Source organism: Piliocolobus tephrosceles, chromosome 6 (assembly GCF_002776525.5).
Source record: "Piliocolobus tephrosceles isolate RC106 chromosome 6, ASM277652v3, whole genome shotgun sequence".
Lineage (NCBI taxonomy): Eukaryota > Metazoa > Chordata > Mammalia > Primates > Cercopithecidae > Piliocolobus > Piliocolobus tephrosceles.
This window is the reverse complement of record NC_045439.1, coordinates 111,125,959-111,150,071: the sequence shown is the minus strand read 5'-3', so window position 1 is coordinate 111,150,071 and position 24,113 is coordinate 111,125,959. Positions and strand designations below refer to the sequence as shown.

General features: G+C 38.6%; 1 protein-coding gene and 1 long non-coding RNA gene across 3 annotated transcripts in view; one reads left to right on the top strand and one right to left on the bottom strand.

Moving 5' to 3' along the window:
* The window catches only part of RAB27A (RAB27A, member RAS oncogene family), an 86,788-nt gene that overhangs the window by 22,684 nt on the left and 39,991 nt on the right, over positions 1 to 24,113 (bottom strand). For both annotated transcript variants that reach the window (XM_023228578.2, XM_023228579.1), the window contains exons 3-5: positions 7,156 to 7,330; positions 3,121 to 3,206; positions 1,341 to 1,444 (exon numbers count right to left, since the gene is read on the bottom strand). In XM_023228578.2, coding sequence (XP_023084346.1) covers positions 1,341 to 1,444; positions 3,121 to 3,206; positions 7,156 to 7,308 — 343 coding nt within the window. In that variant the 5' untranslated portion in view covers positions 7,309 to 7,330. The remainder of the gene's footprint in view (positions 1 to 1,340; positions 1,445 to 3,120; positions 3,207 to 7,155; positions 7,331 to 24,113) is intronic.
* Positions 638 to 3,364, top strand: LOC111553658. Its single transcript, XR_002735027.2, has 3 exons — positions 638 to 1,466; positions 1,798 to 1,845; positions 3,092 to 3,364. It is a non-coding gene; the product is annotated as an uncharacterized LOC111553658 (long non-coding RNA).

Genomic DNA, 24,113 nt, shown 5'->3' with positions numbered 1-24,113 from the left:
AGGTTGGCTATTTTTCGATGCTAAGATTCTATGAGCACTCTCTAGTGATCCTTATAAAATGGTTGATTTTTAAAAACCCCAGAACTTGTTCTGATGATGCAAAGGAGGGATGATAAGCATGGACTGAGAGTAAGGGACCTTAAGTAGCCACTGTCATTCAGCTACAAGGGAAATAATGAGGTATGCAACTCAGCCAGGCATCTAGCGAAGTGAAGTCCCAGTAAGCATTATTATATTTGGGGAACTCATATTTAAAGTAATTAATAGCTCTTCAACTCTTAGTGGCCAACTGACTTGAGAACGGTCATAAAAGGCCATTAAACTGACAGCCAAAGCTTCATATCCTTGGATAAGTCTATTACTTTTTAAGGCTCAATGTCCTTCTCCTGAAATAAGGACGCAACACTGACCTGAATCTTTGCCCAGGGTGATTGTGAGGATCAGACACGAAGTATGTGAAAACCACAGTGCACTAAATTATTTTTAAACTCATTTTTAAAATAAGGTTTTCTACTATCAAAACTACAGCTAATTACCCTTTCATAATCCCAAAACAGTAAGTAATTTTTAAGTATCAGGTCTTTTTAAATTGGTGTTTTAAAGATTTAGATGTTAAAAATTTAATATTACAGCCTTCTCTAATAGCTTCTCTAGGGTTACACTAATATGACCGAATAAGGAAAACATACATTTGAAAGCTGTTATGCAGTCAATTGGCAGAATTCTAAATGGCTACGAACCATTTAGGAGGTTAAAATCTCTCCAAAATAAAGGTTGACATATATTGCACTGGGGACCACTTTTACCAATGCAGTTGTAGAGTTTTCCATGGCAGAATCCTCCTGAAAGATGCTCCAACCCTAAAAGCTAGAAGGGGACTCTGAGCACAGAAAAGACATGAAGCCAGGGGTATGATCCATTAAGTCTTCAAAAGCTATCTTCATCTATGTATGTAATGCCCAGAGATGATAGAAGAATTGATAGCATACAATAGACAAGCAGATACTTAAGAGATTTAACTTCTCTAGGCTTCTACTTCCTCATCTATAAAATGGGAAAAAGAGTCTGTTCTGTGGGATAGACTGAAAAGGACAGCACACATAAAGTGCTGCCTTGTACCTGGAGCACAGGAAGTACTCAACAAATCAAAGTTATCAGTACCAGGGAGAAGCAGCGTATCTCAATTATCTTTGTCCCTAAACTAAAAACCTTCCTCCTTAAAATAGTATTTGCACTAAGATCTCCTCCAAAACAATGTATCACAGAAGTAGAGCGTAAAAAGACATTCTATAAATAAGAGGGGAGTGTGTAGCAGGACACTGGGGAACAATAACACTTACTTATCCAGTTTCTGACATTGAGGAAACTCTGCTCGTTTGTCAGATCAAAAAGTAGAAGAAAACCCATAGCATCTCTGAAGAATGCTGTTGTTAAGCTACGAAACCTAGGAACATAAAAGCAGAACGGTAAGTTAAACCATGGCCCCACTCCTGAAATAAAAAGCTACAAGCAATGCCTTAGCCTCTTCCAAAGTTTACCAATGACAAGCTACATGGTGATATTTCAAAAGTGTAGAGGATAGTTATCACTTTTATCAGTTTAAGTGTTAACAGACCGTGTGATTTGAAAACCCAGCCTGCTGGACAGGGATGACAAGAACCAGCTTGTAATCTTAGTCTCAGCCAAGAATTTATTGTACAATTATGAGTTAATTTGGCCAAATGCAATAGTGTATGTTTTCCTTCTGTGAAAGCTTGACTTAACATTACAATGTGTTCCATGATCTTTTAATTTCAGAATATGCAGAGATCTCTTATCTCTGATTGCCCTTTGTTTGACTTGAAGGTAAGACTCTCTTGACTCAGACCCTATTCTGTCTTGGTACTCTGCCTTCCAACGCTTTATCCTTCTGTCTTCTCTCTCTTTCTCCCCACCCCCAACCCCACCCCACCACCAGTCAGTTTCGTCTGCCTTTGCCTATATGTAAAATCTGTAACTGACAGGCAGGCTCCAGGGAAGAAAATATTGGTATGAATTTGTCATCTAATCAGCAATATTAGGTTTTTCTCAAATACTTTTCATCAATGTTTTTATTAAAAAGAGTTCTTGGCAGGGGACCATGGCTCACACCTGTAATCCCAGTGGGAGGCCAAGGCAGGCGGATCCCTGAAGTCAGGAGTTCGAGACCAGCCTGACCAACATGGAGAAACCCCGTCTCTACTAAAAATACAAAATTAGCCGGGTGTGGTGGTGCACACCTGTAATCCCAGCTACTCAGGAGGCTGAGGCAGGAGAATCACTTGAACCAGGGAGGTACAGGTTGTGGTGAGCTGAGATCGCAACTTTGCACTCCAGCCTGGGCAACAACAGTGAAACTCTGCCTCAAAAAAAAAAGAGTTATTATCTTTTAGAGCTACATACCACAAGTATCACAAATGAAATAATATAATGTCTGGAATTTGCTTCCAAATTATATGGTAAGGGGGTAGGGGTGAGAAGAGGTAAGCCCTATAAATGAAATTATATTGACCACAATTTCATAATTGTTGAAGCTGAGTAATGGATACCTGGGTTTATCATATAATCCTTCCACTTTTGAATATCCTTGAAGTTTTCCATAATAAAAAGTTAAAAAACAAACCAAATCCTTCAAGGTGGCTTTGAGAGAAAACAAAAGTTTTAGCTAACTGAAAGAACTTTATATCAAGATTTCATGTGCCTTATTTTGGTCAAGTAACCTCTGGTCATATGAATCAATTCCAACCAGATTTCCCACTAGGTTTCAACAATCAGGTAAGAATAATGCATGTAACTTGGCCGCTTTCTTTTGGTTGAGTAAATAGCAAAAGGAAATGGAGCAAAGTGTCTATGTCAAAAGATTAAAAGAAGGAAAAGAAAAAAGTCCACAAGTAAGAATCCTAACCTCCCCTTTGACCTTGTATGAAGTAAAGCCACCATTCTCATCTCAGACTGACAAATTTCCTGCTAATTTGGCAGCATTCTTTATCCAAGTACAAACCAACGAATTGGCTGGCTTTTTCCTGCTCAGGTCACTGTTTAAAGAATGTAACTATTTCTCCCTTTCCTTCAGTAAGGAGCACATAACTGAAGATCTCATACCTCTCCTGCCCTGCTGTGTCCCATAACTGCAGGTGGATTCTCTGGCCTCTGCCAGTGGCTCCATCTGGCCCATTGGCTCTGTACACCTAAAACAGCAAAGTGAAAGAGAAAATAAAAGAGAACTTCTGACACCAGTGAACCCTTCTCACCTTTTTATTCAGTACAAATCCCTAAGGCATCTAAACTTCCAAAGAGAATCCCATATGGAATACAACCATGTTTGTATTTATGTCAAATAATTATATCCAGGTAATGTAATAAGTTATACTGAAATATATGTATATATTTTATAAATATATTGTAAAATATGTATACAAAATAACTTGTATAAAATATAATATAATTAGATTATCTTTTCTCAAAGTTCTCTTGGGTCACTAGTTTCAGGAAATATTACATTTCTGTGGCTTTTTCCAATCTCATCTTTTTTGTTTGTTGAACCAGGGGATACACGTGCAGGTTTGTTACATAGATAGATTGCATAATGCTGGGGTTTGAGCATCTATTTAACTCATCACCCAAACAGTGAACGTAGTACCCAGTAAGTAGTTTTTCAGCCCCTGTCTCGCTCCCTTCCCCCTTTTGGAGACCCTAGTGTCTACTGTTTCTGTCTTTATGTCCATGCGTACCTATTGTTTAGCTCCCACCCTGGACCGTCAAAAATTTCTTCCTCCACAATAGCAACAAAAACACTGGTAAAAATTGTCCAAATCAACTTTTTCAGTACTCTGGAAATTAACAAAGACTTGCAACATTCCAAGGAGCATTTATTCAAGAAAAACAGCTGAATATCAGTAAAAACAGTAAGCTTTGAGGTGTTTTTTACCTTGCCCTATTCCCATCCCCCTCACTCCAGCTTTTAAAAGACTTAAAAACCACTTGCACAAATGTGGTAGTTGTGAAAACATCAGCCTAGCCACCACTGTGGACAGCGGAGGCACAATAGATTTGGAGCTCCCTAAAAGTCCCATACTGAGAAAAATTGTCAGGAAGCCCCTTGGAAAGCTCCATGCCCCAGCTTTGTTTTTATTTGACCTCATCAGAGCTTGCTCTTTGATAACAGCCCTATCCCGAGGGCATTTGTTGAAAACTGTCAGCAGTAATTTATTTAATATCACAGCTATCAGAGGTAGCAAAACCAGTTAGGGCTAACAGAAGTCTAACAACAACAACAACAAAAATTTAAAAAATAGGAAATGAGATTTCTATAATGCTCCCAAATATTTCTTGGAAGCTAAAAGGCCGTGTTCATGGGCAGGACTCTACAAATGCCCAGGAAAGATCTAAAAAGGTCCTAATCTCTCACTTCTGACTGACTTTGAGGTTCTTCTCAGGCAGAAAATAAAAGCTAAGGCAGAGTTGTAAACTGCCTGCAGTTGTATTAAACACATACCCCAACAAACACACAGAGACTCTCAGAAAAAGCTAAGAGACTAATTGGTTCAAGGAATTTAATACTCTGTCCACTCATTAGCTGTCCACTAAGTTCACTGAGCAGAGACTTCAGTAGCTGCATACGAAGAGTACAGATTTTGCAGAATTATCCTAGAAACATTATTAAACAAACAAACAGCAACAACAAAAATAAATAAATATGCAGTAAAAACAAGAAACCCAGGTAGGGGAAAGAATCCTAGAATAGATACATTATTTTAAATGTCCAGTTTTCAGCAAAACTTGTAAGACACACAAAGAAACAGGGAAGTATGGCTCATGTACAGGAAAAAAGCAACTAATAGAAATTATTCCTGAGAAGGCCCAGATGTTAAACTTATTAGACAAAGACTTTACATCAGGAATTATAAATATATTTAAAGAACTTAAAAATCAGTAACATAGCTGTCCTCTAAAATTAAAGGATAAATTAAGACAAAACTGAGAAAAGTCATCTCTAGCAGACCTGCCCTACAAGAAATACTAAAGACAACTCTCAAGACTGAGCTGAGAGGACACTAGACAGTAACTTAGATACACACAAAGAAATAATGAGCACCAGTGAAAATGTAACTGCATAGTAAATATAAAAAACAGTACCTTTTTTTCTTTGTAGCCCTTTTCCTCCACCAGATTAAAATTTAACTGCAGGCTGGGAGTGACGGCTCATGCCTGTAATCCCCCAGCACTTTGGGAGGCTAAGATGGGTGCATCACTTGAGGCCAGGAGTTCAAGACCAGCCTGGCCAACATGGCGAAACCCCACCACTACTAAAAATATAAAAAATTAGCTGGGCATGGTGGCGAGTGCCTGTAATCCTAGCTACTTGGGAGACTGAGGCAGGAGAATTGCTTGAACCTGGGAGGCAGAGGTTGCAGTGAGCCGAGTTCTCACCACTGCACTCCAGCCTGAGCAACAAAGACCTTGTCTCAAAAAAAAAAAAAGATAAGATAAAAAAAAAAGAAAAATTAACTGCACACAGCAATAATTGTAAAGCTGTGTTGATGATGGGCACACAAGGTAGAAAGATGTCATTTGTATAGCAATAATGGCACAAAAAGAGGGAGAAAACAGAGCCATATAAGAGCAAAGTTTTATACAGTATTAAAATTAAGTTGCTATTAATCAAAATTAGATTGTGAAAAATTAAAATAATTGTAATCCCCAAAGGAACTATTTAAAAAGAACTCAAAAATATATAATTTTAAAAAGGAATTAAAATGATACACTAGAAAATAGAAAAAGAACACAATATCAACAGACAAATGGATAAACAAAATGGTGTATCAACACAAAAGAGTATTATGTGGTCATCGTAAGTAATGAAGTCCTGACACATGCTACAACATGGAAGATCCTTGAAAACATCAGGCTAAGTGTAAGAAGCCAGACACAAAAGGCCATATATTATTTCATTTATATGATGTGTGCAGAAGCCAGATAGAAAATTCCTGGTGGCTAAGGGGAGGTAGAAAGAGGAATGTCTGCTAATAGGTATGAGGTATGAAACTATTCTAAAATTAAATGGCTGTGATGGCCACACAACTCCGAAAATATACTAAAAACCCCTGAATTTTTATACTTTAGATGGATGGATTTCCTTTTCTTATGAATTATATCTCAACAAGTCTATTTTTTAAGTTATAAAATAAGTAACCAACAAAAATAATCACATACATATATTTAGATTCTATCAACTATACGTCAATACTGAAAATTTCGTTAAGGCCCTATTGTTATTCAGTGGGTCTTAATCTCTATAAGACTCTCTGGCAGTAGAATAAAAGACCTAGAATGGGCAAAAGGGAACTTTCTTATGTCCTAAAAGCCAGGGACCTTTCCCCCTGACAGAATATGATCCATTAAAGGATCATATTTGTCATTATTTCCTGACATTAATTTCCTGACCACTTGTTTACCTGCTTCATGCTAACAATGGATTTTTCAGCAACAAATGTAACCTAAGGAGAAGGCCATCTTTCCTCATCTGCAACTGTGACACAATGACCTTCTGCCTTCCCCTCCAAAACTAGAATAACTTTCAGTCTTAAAGTCCTCAAAAAAACAAGTAAATAAAAGCTTCTCTCTTCAACATTCTGCAGAACATCACATTCACTACTGGCATTCCCCATTCCTACTCCAACCTCACCCTCCCGGTAGCAGTGATGAGTTCTGCCAATTAGTATTCCATGCGGAATTGCTGAGACTTTATTAGGAGAAATGCCATTAAAAATAATAAGATACCAAAGGTGGAAGATATAGCCCATAAAACAAGAGTATGAGGGGCAAAGTGGCTGGCAGGCTTCAAGACAAAGGTAGACAAATAACTATTGGAGTCCAGCAGGAGGATACAAGCCAAAAGAATACCAAGGTGACCTTTTAAAGAACTGTCTACTTCCACTTTGTCTGCCTGGTTTTATATGAAATGTCAGCACAACCTTTTCAATCATGTTGCCTGGATTGAATACAACTCACTTTCCTATGTACCCTTTAATTTCAGATCCCGACCTTTGTCCTCCTAATTCCTACAAAGTAAACTAAACAGACCAGCAAATGTTGACTCAAAGATTACATTTTTACACAGAAGGATATAGAACTTACCACTCTCTTTTCCCTGAAATCAATGCCCACTGTTGTGATAAATTTGGAGTTAAATTTACCATCTGTATATTGGTAAAGTACACTGGTCTTCCCTACGCCAGAGTCTCCCAAAGCTAAAAACTTGATGAGGTAATCATAATCTCCATCAGACATAATGAAGAACTCAGTGGTTCACCTGTAAAATACATACAAATTTTTAAAATTAAAATCCATTAAAAACATTAATTATCCATTAAAAAATGACAACAAAATTCAGCTTAATACCTAATGTTAACCTATATGTCTACGGGTTGTATGAAAAGAGGGTTACATACATATTCGTCACCATTCTTGAAGACCTAATAACTAGCTAGATGAGAAGCTATTGAAATAGTAATTAACAGTGTAGTTTTCATTTAACATATTTAACATACATGTAATCCCAGCACTTTGGCAGGCCAAGGCAGGCAGATTACTGAAAGTCACGAGTCCGAGACCAGCCTGACCAACATGGAGAAACACCATCTCTACAAAATACAAAAATTAGCCGGGTGTGGTGGTACATCCCTATAATCCCAGCTACTCAGGAGGCTGAGGCAGGAGAATCGCTTGAACCCGGGAGGTGGAGGTTGTGGTGAGCCAAGATTGCGCCATTGCACTCCAGCCTGGGCAACAAGAGCGAAACTCCGTCTCAAAATTAAAAAAAAATAAAAATAAAAACATACATACTATAGTACCAAAATAGGACAAAAATTCCAAGTGAGAATGATAATCAACAAGAAAGTAACAGTCACTAAGTCTTATCTGCAGACCATATAGAACAAAAACTAATACAAGAAAAATAGAGGAAGGAGAATGTTATAAGGAATAACAGTAATTGTTAGAGTACCAGTAGTTCCAATTTCCCCTCCTTTTTCAAAGTCTCCTAGTGCTAAAATCTGCAATTGCAAAAATAAGGAACCAGTCCAAATGCTCACCAATCAATGAGTAAAGAAATTGTGATATATATATATATATACACACACACACACATACACATAGATATATATACACACATATATACACACACACACATATACATATACACACACATACATATACATACACACACACACACACATACCATGGAACACTACTCAGCCACAAAAAGGAATGAAATAATGGCATTCACAGAAATCTGGATGGAATTGAAGACCATTATTCTAAGTGAAGTAACTCAGGAATGGAAAACCAAATATCATATGTTCTCACTCATAAGTGGGAATGAAGCTATGAAGATGTAAAGGCATAAGAATGATACAATGGACTTTGGGTACTCGAGGGAAAGAGTGGGAGGGGGGTGAGGGATAAAAGACTACAGATTGAATACAGTGTACACTGCTTGGGTGATGGGTGCACCAAAATCTCAGAAATCACCACTAAAGAACTTATTCATGTAACCAAACACCACCTGTTCCCCCAAAAACCTATGGAAATTTTAAAAAAGAAAGTCTCCTAGTGCTAGAACCTTGCCTTTTCTCTCTTTTTACATGGACATCTAGGCAATTTCATTTATTCTATTCATTTTCACATGTTATTACAGTTCCTTCAAAGACACTTATTTCACAAGTAAATTTACTCCCTGCTTCCTTATATATCACTATTAATATGTACTACATATTAAATCAAACTTCTTTGGAGTATCACTGCTCACTTGGGAACTGAGTTCCAGATTTAAACAGTCACTGCTCAGAGACCATAGTCCCACAACCAAGGGCTCACTTACCTATATTTACCTGGGTATTCTATCAAGAACTGCTAAAAATTCAGCTCTTCAATACTGACTAAAACAAAAGTCCACCTTGAGGAAGAAAAATTCATTTATATCAGCAATACCTAACCATGGCTATTTTTGGTTCTTGCAATCAGCACTTTTCATGATTTGTTTTTACCCTCTAAATAGATTCAAACCCAAAATATCAGTCCAACTAGAAATGGGATCTCTCTCCAGGGAAGGTTTACTTTTTTATTAAAATTTTATTGATACATAATATTTGTACATTTTATGGGGTACGTGTAATACTTTGTTACATGCATAGAATGTAATGATCATATCAACACAATGTTACATGCACAGAATGTAATGATCAAGGTATTTAGGGTATTTATTACCTCAAGTATTTATCATTTCTATGCATTGAGAACATTTCAAGTACTCTCTTCTAGCTATTTTGAAATACACAATACATTTTTGTTAACTATAGTCACCCTAGTTTACTGTTGAACATTAGGACTTATTCTTTCCATCTAACTGTATGCTTGTACACATTAACCAACCTCTCTCCATTCCCCCAAATGCCAATAAACTCTCCTGAAAATCATAAAAATAACTATCTCATTAACACTGACAACTCTACATGACTATTCAAAAACATACATATTTATCTATCTATATACATGCCAGATGTCCTACATTAGATGCTACTGACTCCTGGCATTATCTCCTTTTTACCCAGCCCCATATCCAGAAACTTGGCTGCCATACTCAGTGCTTCCTATAGGACTATTTCTATGTATCCATAAAATTAATAAAAACTCAGACAAGAATACTGACTGGATTTCAATGTTGCCTCCCTTACCCTATCCTCAACTTGGTGACTCACCTTATGCTGAAAACTCCTGAATGCTGAGCCCCAAGAGCCACTGCAGGGTATTTCCTCAGAGTGCTTCAGTACAGATCTGCAACCTCACGTTTCAGGTATGGTTAGCCCGTGGATAAGGGCAGAGCCTCTACAAACATTCAAAATTCTATTTGCGCACCATAAAGAGTGACACTTCACAGATGATGCCTTACCTATCTTTATAGTTGGGTATTTGCAAGTATAGGTCACCAGTATTAATGACATATAACAGAATTCCTCTCCAAAAACCAACAACTTGGACGTCAACATGTCACATCACAGCATCACACCTGGCTCTAAGTTATTGGAAATAAGAGCTAAGAATTGAAAAGCAAGTCCAGATAATGTTGACTCATCTGGGGGCTTCCCCTCAAACTGAATGGAGCAGCAAAAACAATACTGATCCTGCAGTGAGAATGATGCAAAAAGACACTGTGGCTACCTTATTTCCTCTTTATTTTTAATTTGAAAAAAAAAGTTGGTACAACTATGTTTTTTATATCACTTAAGGTACATGAAAAAATGCTGTCACCAATGGCATCATATTCTAGAATTCTCTAAACCCACTTAAGTGGAATTCAAAGACTTAAACTATCTCTAATGTGTTTCATTTCCATAGATAATCATACATGTAAGTCTACAAGTGATCTTCATGAGTTTTGTTTTCTATTCGCAATAGCAATACTGACCAAGTAATCATAAAGGGACTATTAACAAACCAAACCACCAACTGAAGGTATAGATACCACCATCAATATTAATCATAGTTCACACTTTTCAGATTGTATCTTTAAGACAATTATCTGCTTTCTTGATCTGAAAATAAATGTTCAGACCTTCCACTCTCTGGGTTCAGTTTTCTAAAGGATAAAACAGAACCCAGAGAGGCAGACTGATTTGCACGATCTGGAATCTAGATCTCCTAGTTCCAAGTCCAATGTCTATTCTACCCCAAGCTTCATGTCTGTTACTCATTTTTGTTACAAATGCAATATTGGGCTTTAAAGTGACCACGAGTATGGTATTTTACAAGGTAACCTAATAGGAAACTCATAAAATCAAGCAGAGCTGGGTTTGAATCCCAAATCTCCCAGATACCAATTACTTGGATGTCTCTGACACTTAGATTTCCAGGTTTCTGTTCTATAAAAAAGAATATATACTACACCTCACACCATTGTTCTGAGGATTCAATGAGATACTGTTTATGGAGTGCCCAGCACAATGGTTGGCATATACTGGGTACCTAATTGTTAGCTCACTTATTTTCCCCATTGTGGACATTCAGACTGAGTCTGAAGACCTAGAACAATTTTCAAATTGACTCTGGCCAGCTTAAAACATGTTTTTCTAGCACAAAGTATTGCTCACTGGTTCAAAGTGGTCGGCTGAGTTAACAAAGATCACTTTCAAACTAATTCTGATCTTTTTTAGCTGGTTCTAACCATTTGCGATTCATTTAATATAGATATGTTTATTTCAAAAGAGTTCTGATCAACTTAAAAACAGGTTCAAATCCATATAAAATACACCCATCCATTTTAGCAAGTTCACAGTTGTTCAAAAGAATCGGGTTCATATTATTTTAGGGTGAGTTAAAAGAAGTTCTCCTACAAAACTACTTTCTGACTTTGGCTAAAACCTGATATATCTAACCAAAATTATTGGAGCCTCATTGTAATTAGCTTTAATTGCCTCAGACTGGTTTTAGCTAGCTCAAACTGGTTTTAGCTAGCTCAAGGCTCTGACTTGGACATGCAGGTTCTGACAGGCTCCTATAAGTTTTAGTTGGTTCTGAGTATATTTTACTGGATCAAACTCTGCTGACAAATTAAATCTACGTTCAATTGAGTCACACTTGCTCAAACTCTATTAAACTGCTGGAAACTAGTTTGATAACTACAATTATCTATAAAATTGTTCTTACTTGTTTAGACTGATATAGACTGGTTCAAAACAGTCTGAAATGTTTCACATTAATTTCAGATGTCCAAACAGTTCAAAACTAGAAATGTAAAATGACAATCGGAAGCACCAAAAACAACAGTGTGGTGCTTAAAACTTGTGCCAAACCAACAAACTTCAATTTTTGCTTTTAAATTACCTCATTTGTAGGTATTCTGTATCCAAAAATGTATCTCCACCATTATATACTGTATCGCCACACTCCAACAGCATGTATGTGTTCGAGGACAGTAAAGGATTGGGAGAAAGGAGCACTGGCATAGGAGAAGATGACAGATAACAGGGAAAGATGTGATGAGTGACACAGGCTTCCTGGGTTGAGAATTCACCTCCCATCTTACCTCAAAGACCTGGCAGAAGAACATTCACCCATGACCCAGCAATGAAGACTTCAACTGGGGAAAACCTTCAGCAAATTTCGATGCCGTCTAGAGTTTGTCCAAAATTGATCACACTGACCAGGCTGGTCTGGGTTAACAGAGACCAGAATGCCAAAGCATAAGGAAATTTCAGAGAAATAAAGGGAGTTGGGGGCAGGCAGGTTTTCAAAATAACAGATCTTTCAAGGTTTGGGCATGGTGGTCAGGGTGACAGCCTTCTTATCTGAGCTTGCAGTCCAATGAGTGAAAGCCTGGTGTTAATGGAATTACCCCATCTTTCAGCAGAAAATCATTCTAGTCCATAGCAGACTATACTCCCAACTCCATCTTGCAATCCCATACATGGTTTTCTCATCACTACTTATCACTACTAGGTGAAGACAACTTAATGTTAAGTCTCAATTGATGGTAGATTTTCATATAAATAATGTTTTTAAATTTATTACTCAAGTCCTGAGTGGTATTCCTAGGGCCTATTTTCCAGAAAGAAAATACTCCACTCCTCAAATACAGAAATCTAATAACGTAAATGATTTTTGTGTTGGCATTTCAGAGGATGAAGAGAAACAGTGAGAACACATAATACCAGAATTTGACATTGGCAGCACCCAAACAACGGTGTACGCTCACCATTTCCTGCTTGTACTCCAGCCTACTGAGGTTTGGGAAGCCGGTTCACAAGGACTTCCCTGTGATACTCTCTTGCTGAAAATGTGTCTGAGGCCTAGGTCAGATGCCCACATGTCAAGGACTTTACACACATTAGCACAACAATCCTCATCACTGCCCTAGAGGCAGGTTGCACATAGCATATACACTGTCTCCCTCAGAAAGATCTGGGGCTGTTCTATCATGAGTGCCGCAACGAGGGCATAAGTAACTGGGTCTTGGCCAGTCTACCCACATATTAGCACGGGCTCAATTCCAGTGTATTGTTGAGAGCCAGGAGAAAAACATGGAGGTTAAAGGCAGAAACTCTACAACCAAGCTACCTGTATTTGAGTCCAGTCACATAACTTTGGAAAATTTATTTAGTCTCTTTTGTCTTGGGCTCCTCGTCTGTAAAATAGGAATGAGATTCTATTTTATCAATTCTAACATGCATTCTTATTTTAACTTCTTTAAAACTGGGGTGTATCTTACATTTAAGTCTTACAACCCAAGACATCTTGCAATTGCTATTATAAATCAGGTGTCACTAGAGATACAGTTGTGTGAAAGTCTTTTGTTAGCATCTTCTAGCAAGGTCAAGAATGCATCATCAATATACTTTAGACTTAATGAAGCACAATAATAAAGCTATTTCTAAGGGCTATTGTGAGGATTGAGCTAGGGTATATACACAAAGTTTGGAACAGTGGACAGGACATATAGTAAGTCCTATGTAAGTATTAGCTGCTATGAGCAGCAGCATCCAGCAATCTGGCTTCCAAGGGTCAATATGCAGGCAATGTTCTTTTCTTTCCTAGAAGTATAAGAAAGTACACTGAGTCCCTAAACTAAAAATTAATTTTTAAAAATAAGGATGTGCTAAGAGTATTTGAAGCCAAGGTTACATATTTAAACTCTGTACCTTCTTGAAAAAAGTGCTACCTCAAGGAAATGTCTTCTAAAAAGTCAAGAATGACCTTAATTTGGGATACACAAAAGCCTTTCTTATTCAGCTCACTTCTCTCTCTCCTCCTTATACAAATATTTTTTCAAAGTGCTCTCCACCCTCACTATCATCAGATTAACAATAGAAAGCAAGGAACACCCACTTCCTCAACATGTACTATGTGGTGTTAATTGCCTGGTGAGAGAAAGTCTATCATCTTCCTTATTTTTAAAATAAAACATATTTTCACCTGTAATACCAGTGATTGAGGAAGCTGAGTGAGAAGGAGAGCTTGAGGTCAGGAGTTCAAGACTAGCCCAGGCAACTAGTAAGACCTATCTCTTAAAAAAAAAAAAAAAAAAAAAAATATATATATATATATATATATATATATATAATTAGGCAGGTGTGGTAGCATTAGCCTGTAGTGCTAGCTACTTGGGAGGCTGAGGCAGGAGGATTGCTTAAGCCCAGGAGTTCAAGGCTGCAGTAAGATACGATCACATCACTACACAGCAGCCTGGGCAACAGATTAACATCCCATCTTTAAATAAATTTTTTTAATAAATAAAACTAACTGCACATGTACCCCTGAACTTAAAATAAAAGTTGAAGGAAAAAAGCACTTAAAAAAATGTTAAGTGTTTTCAAAAATACTTTTTAAGTGTTTTTTCAGAAATAAGATAGAAGAGAGTAGATTTAGTTAAGAGCAAAGGGAAAAGATCTAGTTCTATTTCTCCCTCTCTTTCTGTCTCTCCTACACACACACACAGACATATCACGGCCCGGATTTTCCATGAAGTGTCATATTAAAGTCAATCATAGACTCCAACCTTAGGATCCCCTACTATTAGGCAGAATCATTCTAAAACTACTCTAGACAGGTCAGCCATCTTTTGAAAGCCAAACTTTCCCTCTATTACTCATATTTAGTGCAGAGCAAAAGAAAGAGGAGGAATAATATTAACTGAACAACTACATATAATAAATATACTTGATTTTATTTTATCTGCTCATCATCCTTAAAAAGAACTTCATGTCTGGACAAGACTCATACCATATAGAGAGTGATGTTTTCTCAGTGTGATGGCAAATAGGCTTCAGTTCAAATTCTGACTTTTCTACTTTGTATGACCTGATCCAAGTTTTATAAACTAAGCCATATTCTTTCAACTGTAAAATGGAGATAATAACAGTACTAATCTCACTGAGTTGTTTTAAGGACTAAGTGAGATAACCCACAGAAAGCTTTTAGCACATTGTTTGCCCTGTGCTAAGTGTTCAATAATTGAAACTTATTAACAATACTACTGGCCGGGCACGGTGGCTCAAGCCTGTAATCCCAGCACTTTGGGAGGCCGAGACGGGCGGATCACGAGGTCAGGAGATCGAGACCATCCTGGCTAACACGGTGAAACCCCGTCTCTACTAAAAAATACAAAAAACTAGCCGGGCGAGGTGGCGGGTGCCTGTAGTCCCAGCTACTCGGGAGGCTGAGGCAGGAGAATGGCGTGAACCCGGGAGGCGGAGCTTGCAGTGAGCTGAGATCTGGCCACTGCACTCCAGCCTGGGCGATAGAGCGAGACTCCATCTCAAAAAAAAAAAAAAAACAAAAAAACAAAAAAAACAATACTACTAATAGTTTCACCAAGTTCTTTATTAGCAAGGCATGTAATTTTATAACCTATTCTTAATGTAACCAGTACCTGAACCTTCAGAAAAATCATAGAAAGAAATTCAATGTAAATACAATGACTTTGGGATGCCCTACCCATCACAAAATCTACTTTGGCATTCCAACCTAAGAATGAGTTGTATCTGGGTGGTTTTTGGTAATTTCAGACCTAGGAGTACCCATTAGTTGAATGCTCTAATTTCCAGAAGAGGAAACTGAAACCCAGAGAAGGCAAATGAATAGTCTGAAATAAACCAGATAGATATGGGGCTAGTCTAGATCTCAAGTCTCCTAAATTTCAGTCATGTATGCATATTTTTTCTTCTGTCTGTATTCCTTCCTTCAGAGCAAGAAACCTCAGTTATAGCTTCTTGAATTCAAGAAGCAAAAGTTTTCTTCAGTGCCAGCAGTTATAGCAGTGATAAACTGCTTTATGATTAAGGCTTGGGCTATTAAAGAGGTTGGGTTGAGGGATCTGTACTTCTGTCCTCAGAGTCCCTTGGTCAAGAAGCCCTTCTTCCTAATGGGCTCTGCCAAGGAGAGAAGTCATAAATTGGGAGCTTGTCTGCTTCTTGTTGGTCATTGCAAATCCAAGAAAAAAACAAAACAACAAAAAACTCTTCTTGATACTTGTCCCATATCCCATAAATCATCTTTCTTTCCCATGGTTTCAAAATGAAAAGCAAGCAGAGTAATCATGAAATTTTCCATCTCCCTGTAGAATTGCTCAGTCCCTTAGTATTTTCCTCTCAAATAAGATTATTTTAGGCTGGGTGCAGCAGCTCACACCTGTACTCCCAGCACTTTGGGAGGCCGAGGCGGGTGGATCACCTAAAGTAAGGAGTTCGAGACCAGCCTAGCCAACATGGTGAAACCCCGTCTCTACTAAAAATACAAAAAATTAGCTGGGCGTGGTGGCAGGCACCTGTAATCCCAGCTTCTTTGGAGGCTGAGGCAGGAGAATCACATCGAGATCGCGCCATTGCACTACAGTCCGGGCAACACAGCGAGACTTTATTTTCTCTGACATCATGTCTCTGTAAGGATACTTCTGACCCTCTATCTTTTTCCTTCATTCAATAAATATTGATTGAATGCTTACTATATGCTGGGTGCCACCGTACAATGAGGATCCAACTCAGTCATACTCAATGTGGAAAATGCATCTCTTACTCCTTGCCTACCTTAGACCTTATGGTTTTAGCCATGCCCCAGTCTAACTTCTCCCAATGACTATACCTGCCTTTGGGTTTTCAAATAAGCCAATCTTTCTGAACATTTTAAGCTTCTCTCATAAACATAACACAACATGATATCAAAATTCATATCTCAAGTCAGATGTTTCACAAAGATGCAAAAGGAATAAAAACGTGAAGCTCAGACAGGCATGGTGGCTCACACCTGTAATCCCAGCACTTTGTGAGGCTGAGATGGGCGGATCACTTGAGGTCAGGAGTTTGAGACCAGCCTGGTCAACATGGTGAAACCCCGTCTCTATTAAAAATACAAAAATACAAACGGTTGGGCATGGTGATGGGTGCCTGTAATCCCAGCTACTCAGGAGGGTTGAGGCAGGATAATCACTTGAACCTGCGAGGTGGAGGTCACAGTAAGCAGAGATGGCACCACTGCGTTCCAGCCTGGGAGACAGAGGGAGTCTCCATCTCAAAAACCAAGCCAACAAACAAACAAAACAAAACAAACAAAAACACGTGAAGCTCAGTAGAGAATAAAGAGATAGCCTCAACCTCCTGGGCTCATGTGATCCTCCTGTCACAGCCTCCCACGTAGCTGAGATCACAGCAGTGTACAACACCATACACCATGCCCAGCTTTTTTTTTTTTTTGTCGGTGGGAAGATAAGGTCTCCCTATGTTGCCCAGGCTGGTCTCAAACTCCTGAGCTCAAGAGGAGAAATATTTAGAAAGAGAAACATAAGGTATATTATAAAGAATGTTTTATCTGAAAATATTTTGAATTTTTTAGAATGGTTAATAAAATATTCGAGTGTTCCTATGTAGCTTATGGACTTCAGTTCTTGCGGCGTGAAATTATTTTTGCAGAGAAACAGGAGCAGGAGAATACAACTATCACTTTTCGGGTAGCGCAGAACATCAGCATTTATGTGAATTACAACACCACATGTTCTTTCATATAATTTAACAGCCCCTTGTCCAGGGATTCGTTTGGAGAAAATGTTCATATACAAATGACTGGCAAAGAAATAGAAAGCTTATCAGTGCTTTTATGTTTAACGTTAAAAAGCAGTAGGCTTTTCTTGGTTTTTTGTTTGTTTTTAATGATGTTTTTAATGATGCTACTGTGGACCCATACCTGGCATTCTGGAAGGAAACACGTAACAGAGACACCAAAAGCAAGAGAAGTCACATGGCATGAGGCAAGATAGAAGAGGCATTTTATAATGTACCAAGATATTTGAGTAGGGACAACTTGTATTTACCAAATGAGCCCTGGCCACAACTCTCACAGACCATTACAATTCCTACACCCTGAGGTGAAACACAGCTACTTTCACTTCAAAAGCAAGATGCATACTGCCCAAGAGCAGGAACCCCATTTCCATAAGTGGAGACAGCCTATGTCTTCCGTGCAGTTTACTCATCTCAACTTCTGGTCTAGATGTGTGTAGATATGGTTCTCCCCTCCCTAATATGTCGAGTGGAAAAAATGACGTTATAAACAAAGAGCTTGTCTTGTTTGTGCAAAATCTCAGGCGGAGAGAAGTGGAAATCTAACACCTTTGAAAAGTAGAAGGAAACAGGAATATGATTTTTCCTTGTTTCTTATTGAAAGATGAGTTTGATTTTATCTAAACTCAGAATGTTAGATAACTGCATTTTATATTCACCTATAACCTACGATTCATAAGTGCATTCCTATCAGTACAGTGTTTTTATAATAATAACATAAGTCCATCCTTAACAGTGATGTTGACGCAGCAGAGAAGTTCACAGCTAGAAACTGTTGAGATCTGAAGGTGTACAGCATTTGGCTTAATATTTACAAATGCATCTGCTACATAGGAATATTCCATTTCCCTCATTTAAACAAAGTGAAAACTTTTAGACTAAATGCTAGAAAACTGCTAGACCAGCTTTTAGCAGATGGTGATATTCCAGTATAGCAAGTTCTTCAGACAAAAAATAAAATTATCTGCAAATACTGTTGAATTAAATATCCATTTCTAGGTCAGGCATGGTGGCTCACGCCTGTAACCCCAGCACTTTGGGAGGCCACGGCAGGCAGATCACTTGAGGTCAGGAGTTCAAAACCAACATGGCAAAACCCTGACTTTACTAACAATACAAAAAAATTAGCCTGTAGTCCCAGCTATTCAGGAGACTGAGGCAGGAGAATTACTTGAACCTGGAAATTACATGTAATATACATATACACACATATATACGCATATATATATTACATGTAAATATATACATATAATACATATAAATATATATATACACACATACATTTCTAAATGCTTCCAAAACATACCTCATTTTTAACAGCATCTTCCAGATGTTCATAATTTTTCTTAAAGAGAAAGACCAGGGTGAAGAAAAAAATAAGCAGTCATAGCCCAGAAACCCATGAATTATTTCTGAAATGTTACCATCACCTCAGTGGGTGACCAACATAACCCAGTAGGCAAACAACACAAACAACTATATGTTAGGAAACAAGAGGGCATTGAAATGATTCCTGAAAGCAGAAAAGGTTGTGGAAGACCAATGTCAATAACTCAAATGAGATACCGGCTTTTTTTTTAATTTATGGAAACCATTGACTCATTTACCCAAAAGACATTATTTGTTGCCCAAGGCTCTTCCAGGATCAGAATATGAATGTTTATAGAGATTTATGGAAACTAAATTCATCAAAACACTGGGTCTTATAAGACTTATAGTTGTTACAAGTACCTCTTGCTTTATAGATACAGGGTAATAGAAAAAAAAAGCAAACAGAAAATATGCCATTGGTAAAACATAGGCAATACAGTGGAAACAGGTGTGGCTGTTTGGTTTGCTTAGTAATATCTCCAATAATGTGACAGCAGTCTCAGAATGGACACAACCACACGACACTGCAATAGTCTGCTCAACCCATAGCTAAACATGCCTCTTACCACGACCAAGAAGCAAGCAGTCTCCAAGAATTTGGAACGAGTGCAAAATCTATGAAGTATGCTCCCACTGAGTGGTTGCTTTTTGTGAGCACATAGAAGACAATGAAACACAGACTTCGGAGTCAAGTTCTCCTAAATTCAAATAACAGTACACCACCTCCTACCTGCACCAAGTGAGCAGCAAAATGCCTGATGAAGATAAATGAACCATATCTATTCTTATGATTATGACAGATTAAGGTTTAAATCAGGCTTGAGCACTGAGCCTGGTGGTTTTTCCACTCTACCTTCAGGATGACACTGAGACTTCATAAAGCTATCAAAGAATGGAGTGGAAATATTTCCTGAAAATGAAAAAGGGGGAACAACTTAAGCTACCTGGAAGGTGGAACATCTGCAAGCCCAACTGGTAAGTACTGGGAATTCTGGTATTAACAAGCTCTGAAGAGGTAAAATGCAGAGCTTTGGTTACCTCAGAGGGCCACCAAACTCGTGGGCTCAAGGCTCAAAGGCAGAAAAAAATAGAAATGACAGCACAGCCAGGACTGAGAGAATTACAAATCAGATAGCACTCAAAAAAAAAAAAAAAATAGAAAAAAAATTCAGCACTCAAAGGACTTCACACTGCAAAGAGAATTTCCAAGTTGCAAAACAGACCTAAAAACGGTGTCAAGGAATCTGCCAAGACTCATCTTCCTGCAACATGAAACGTGCATGGAAAGCCTTTGACCAACACAGACTGACTCCCCTCTTGCATCTCACCTTCCTCAAGTTTTTTGTTTGCTGCAACACAGGAAAGATGTTAATCTGTTAGGGAAACACACCAATTCAAAAAGCAGACCCTTTGCTTTCTGAAGGAGCAATGATACTTCTTTCCTTCCAAGAAAAATGTTGAATTAGAAGCAGCCAGACCTGTTAAAGATGACTGTCCAAATAATAAAAGCAATTAGACAAATGTCCATGAGTTGACAGTAACTGGGGAAGAGAGGGACTCGTTTATCATTGACTTTTTAAAAAATGAGAATATGAGTACCATCAGTTTGGCACATAGATACTTAAAAAGACTACGAAGAGGCACCAGGTATGGCTTCACACCTCCCTTGTCCTGCCTACCCCACACCCTCATCCTCACTAACCACATTTTTTTTTTTTTGAGACGGAGTCTCGCTCTGTTGCCCAGGCTGGAGTGCAGTGGTGCAGTCTCAGCTCATCACAAGGTCCACCTCCGGGGTTCACACCATTCTCCTGCCTCAGCCTCCTGAGCAGCTGGGACTACAGGCGCACAGCACCACGCCCTGACTACAGGCACTAACCACATTTAAGCAGATACATTCTCTGCCCACAGGAATATATTCTTCAGGTACGTGGTTGCATGCTAAAGCACACAGGACTTTCATCTCTTCACAGCTGATTTTCATTTCCATAGTCAAACATCCGCCCTACCACGCCCCATGCTGTGTTCCAACAGCCTCACTTCCAACCATCATCTGGGTGCCATAGCCTCTTTACTTTTAGTCTTTTTCCTCTTCTGGCTTTCCTGTCCCTCATCTCCAGGTACTGTTGCCAAACTCCAGTTTGCAGGTGCAAAAAGTGACATGAAACTAACAATGCCAGTGCTTTTCTTGTTACACACTGAGTTGCTATGTCAACTTCAAGGTGTGCAACCCTCCTCAATAAATTCATAATGTTGCTGTGTCTTCAGGGACTCCCACTTTTCCAATCAGGAAGAGTTTTTCCCCTGCAAAGTCTGGGAAAAAAGCCATTCTGGAAACCCAAGTGCTTCTTAATACTATGCCGGTTTGGGCTTTACCATAATGTTAATGAAAAGGTAGCATTCTGATACAAACAGGTCACGCGTTTAAAACATTAGTATCTATAAATATGTTTATTATATCCCAACTTAGTTCTTTTAAAAACAGTAAACTAGGCTCAGAAAAAATCAAGGTTTTTCCTGATTGTTTTAATACCACTAAACCAATGATGCCAGGATTCTTAGCTTCTTCCATTTGGTGTCAGTACACTGTAGACAGCCAGCTATATGTAGGTCTTTTTGGTTTTGTCAAGTCTACTGTATCCATTAATATATATTTATAACACATGTTTAAATGTTCCCTAAATATCATATTCTTTAGTAACTGAACCAAAAAAAAAAAGAAAGAAAACTCACCTAATGGACAAGGTCAAATCAAATATACTTCTTATTGCTTCTCAAAGTCTTTCCTTATTTCACCTATTATTCAGTATGCAGAGTCTCAGAACTGACTGCATTTCTATCAGCAGCTGTTTATAGAATGGGGTGTGACTTGTGTTTGCTTATGCAAAAGGACTGAAGAACAACAATGCACACTCATCCAGCCAGTTTCCAACTCAGCCTGTCAGATTACAGTTGGCTTTTTTGCTATTACTGTTGTCCATCTCTAATTTTATTGCATTGTGATTGCTAAATGTAGTCTGTGTAACATCGAATTTGGGGGAATTTAAGAGGAATTAAGTTTATTTATTTAGAGACAGGGTCTCACTCTGTTGCCCAGGCTGGAGCGCACTGGCGCAATTATGTCTCACCGCAGCCTTGACCTCCCCAGCTTAAGCAATCCTCCCACCTCAGCCTCCTAAGTAGCTGGGATCACAGGTATGCACCACCAAAAAGGGATAATTCTTTTTCAGTTTTTTGGTAGAGACAAGGTGTCACTATGTTGGTGCCCAGGCTGGTCTTGAACTCCTGGGCTCAAGTGAACCTTCTATCTCAGCCTCCCAAAATGGTGAAATGACAGGCATGAGCCACCATGCCGCGCCTGAATTAAGTTTTATAAGTGTTCCATGATTATGTGAAAACAATCTGTACACCCTGTTAGTTGGATGCAAAATTACATACATTCTAGTCAAACTAGTTAGTTGTGGTTTTCGATCTGATATATCCTTCTTTATCTTTTTGCTACTTCATCTGTTTCTAAGAAAGGTGTGTTGAAACTCCTAGATCATATTCATTTTTAGAAAATAAGCCCAAGGTCATGTCTTAAAGAGGATGAATATAAAGCATAATAAAAGAGCAAGCATTGCAGTCTTTATTCAGAGAAGCACTAAATCTGTGCTTTTCAGTTTGTATTCTGTGAAACTCTGGGATTCATGAAAGTACTTTAAGAATTCTGTAAACTGGGGCCGGGCGCGGTGGCTCAAGCCTGTAATCCCAGCACTTTGGGAGGCCGAGACCGGTGGATCACAAGCAGGAGATCAAGACCATCCCGGCTAATATGGTGAAACCCCGTCTCCACTAAAAAATACAAAAAACCAGCCGGGTGACCAGGCGGGCGCCTGTAGTCCCAGCTACTTGGGAGGCTGAGGCAGGAGAATGGCGTGAACCCGGGAGGCGGAGCTTGCAGTGAGCTGAGATCCGGCCACTGCACTCCAGCCTGGGTGGCAGAGCGAGACTCCGTCTCCAAAAAAAAAGAGTTCTTTAAACTTACTAAAATTTTATTTTTCTATTGTTCGTTTTTGTGTTTTTTTGAGGTTTTTTTGTTTGTTTGAGATGGAGTCTCACTCTGTCACCCAGGCTGGAGTGCAGTGGGGTGATCTCGGGCTCACTGAAACCACCGCCTCCCAGGTTCAAGTGATTCTCGTGCCTCAGCCTCCCGTGTGGTTGGGACTAAAGGCCTGTGCAACAACGCCCAGCTAATTTTTGTATTTTTTAGTAGAGATGAGGTTTCACCATGTTGGCCAGGCTGGTCTCAAACTCCTGACCTCAAGTGATCTGCCCACCTCAGCCTTCCAACGTGCTAGGATTACAGACATGAGCCACCGCGCTTGGACTTTCTATTATGTTTTTTAAAAACAGGAAATAAAAAAAGTATACGGTCAAATAAGTTATATACCAAATTTAGAGACCTCCAAGTTGTTTATTTATGCTACTTCAAGTTATTTATGTCTGCCATTAGCATTTACATGTTATTTGGAATTCCTATAATTATTAGTTGAGAAGCCTGTAATTTGCACTAGACTTCTCTCCTTTTCTTAATCAGAATGGATTCATTTGTCTATTGTTGTAAAATTATTTAAGGAAGCACATGTGAACTACATTCAATAAACGGCAGTCAAGGCTCAGGCACATGTTTCAGCACATATTTGCTTTCATCCTGTTACAACAGTCAATTGAGCAATAAAGAACGAACACAATATATGTTGCATCATAACATTTTATTACAGATCACTATAGAGATTATTCTTTGGGAAGTTTCTTGTCTGACTTCTAGAAGCACGAAAGGGCTATTCTAGGTTTGGGCTACTTCTTTTTCATAGCAGATGAGTGTCTTCACAGCCAGTTCCTGCATAGAAAATCTACATAATGTCATTGCAACAAACCTTTCATTGCCTCAGAAAACTGCTCTGGTCCAGCTGGTTGCAAACTTTCTTTAGCAATAAAACTATCTCTTCAAATATAATCTTACATGGCACCCCAACATATAAAATAGGTGGCAGCAGAATGATTCTAATGAAAGGAGTGAAGGTTAAGACACCAATGCCTGGCCGGGCGCGGTGGCTCAAGCCTGTAATCCCAGCACTT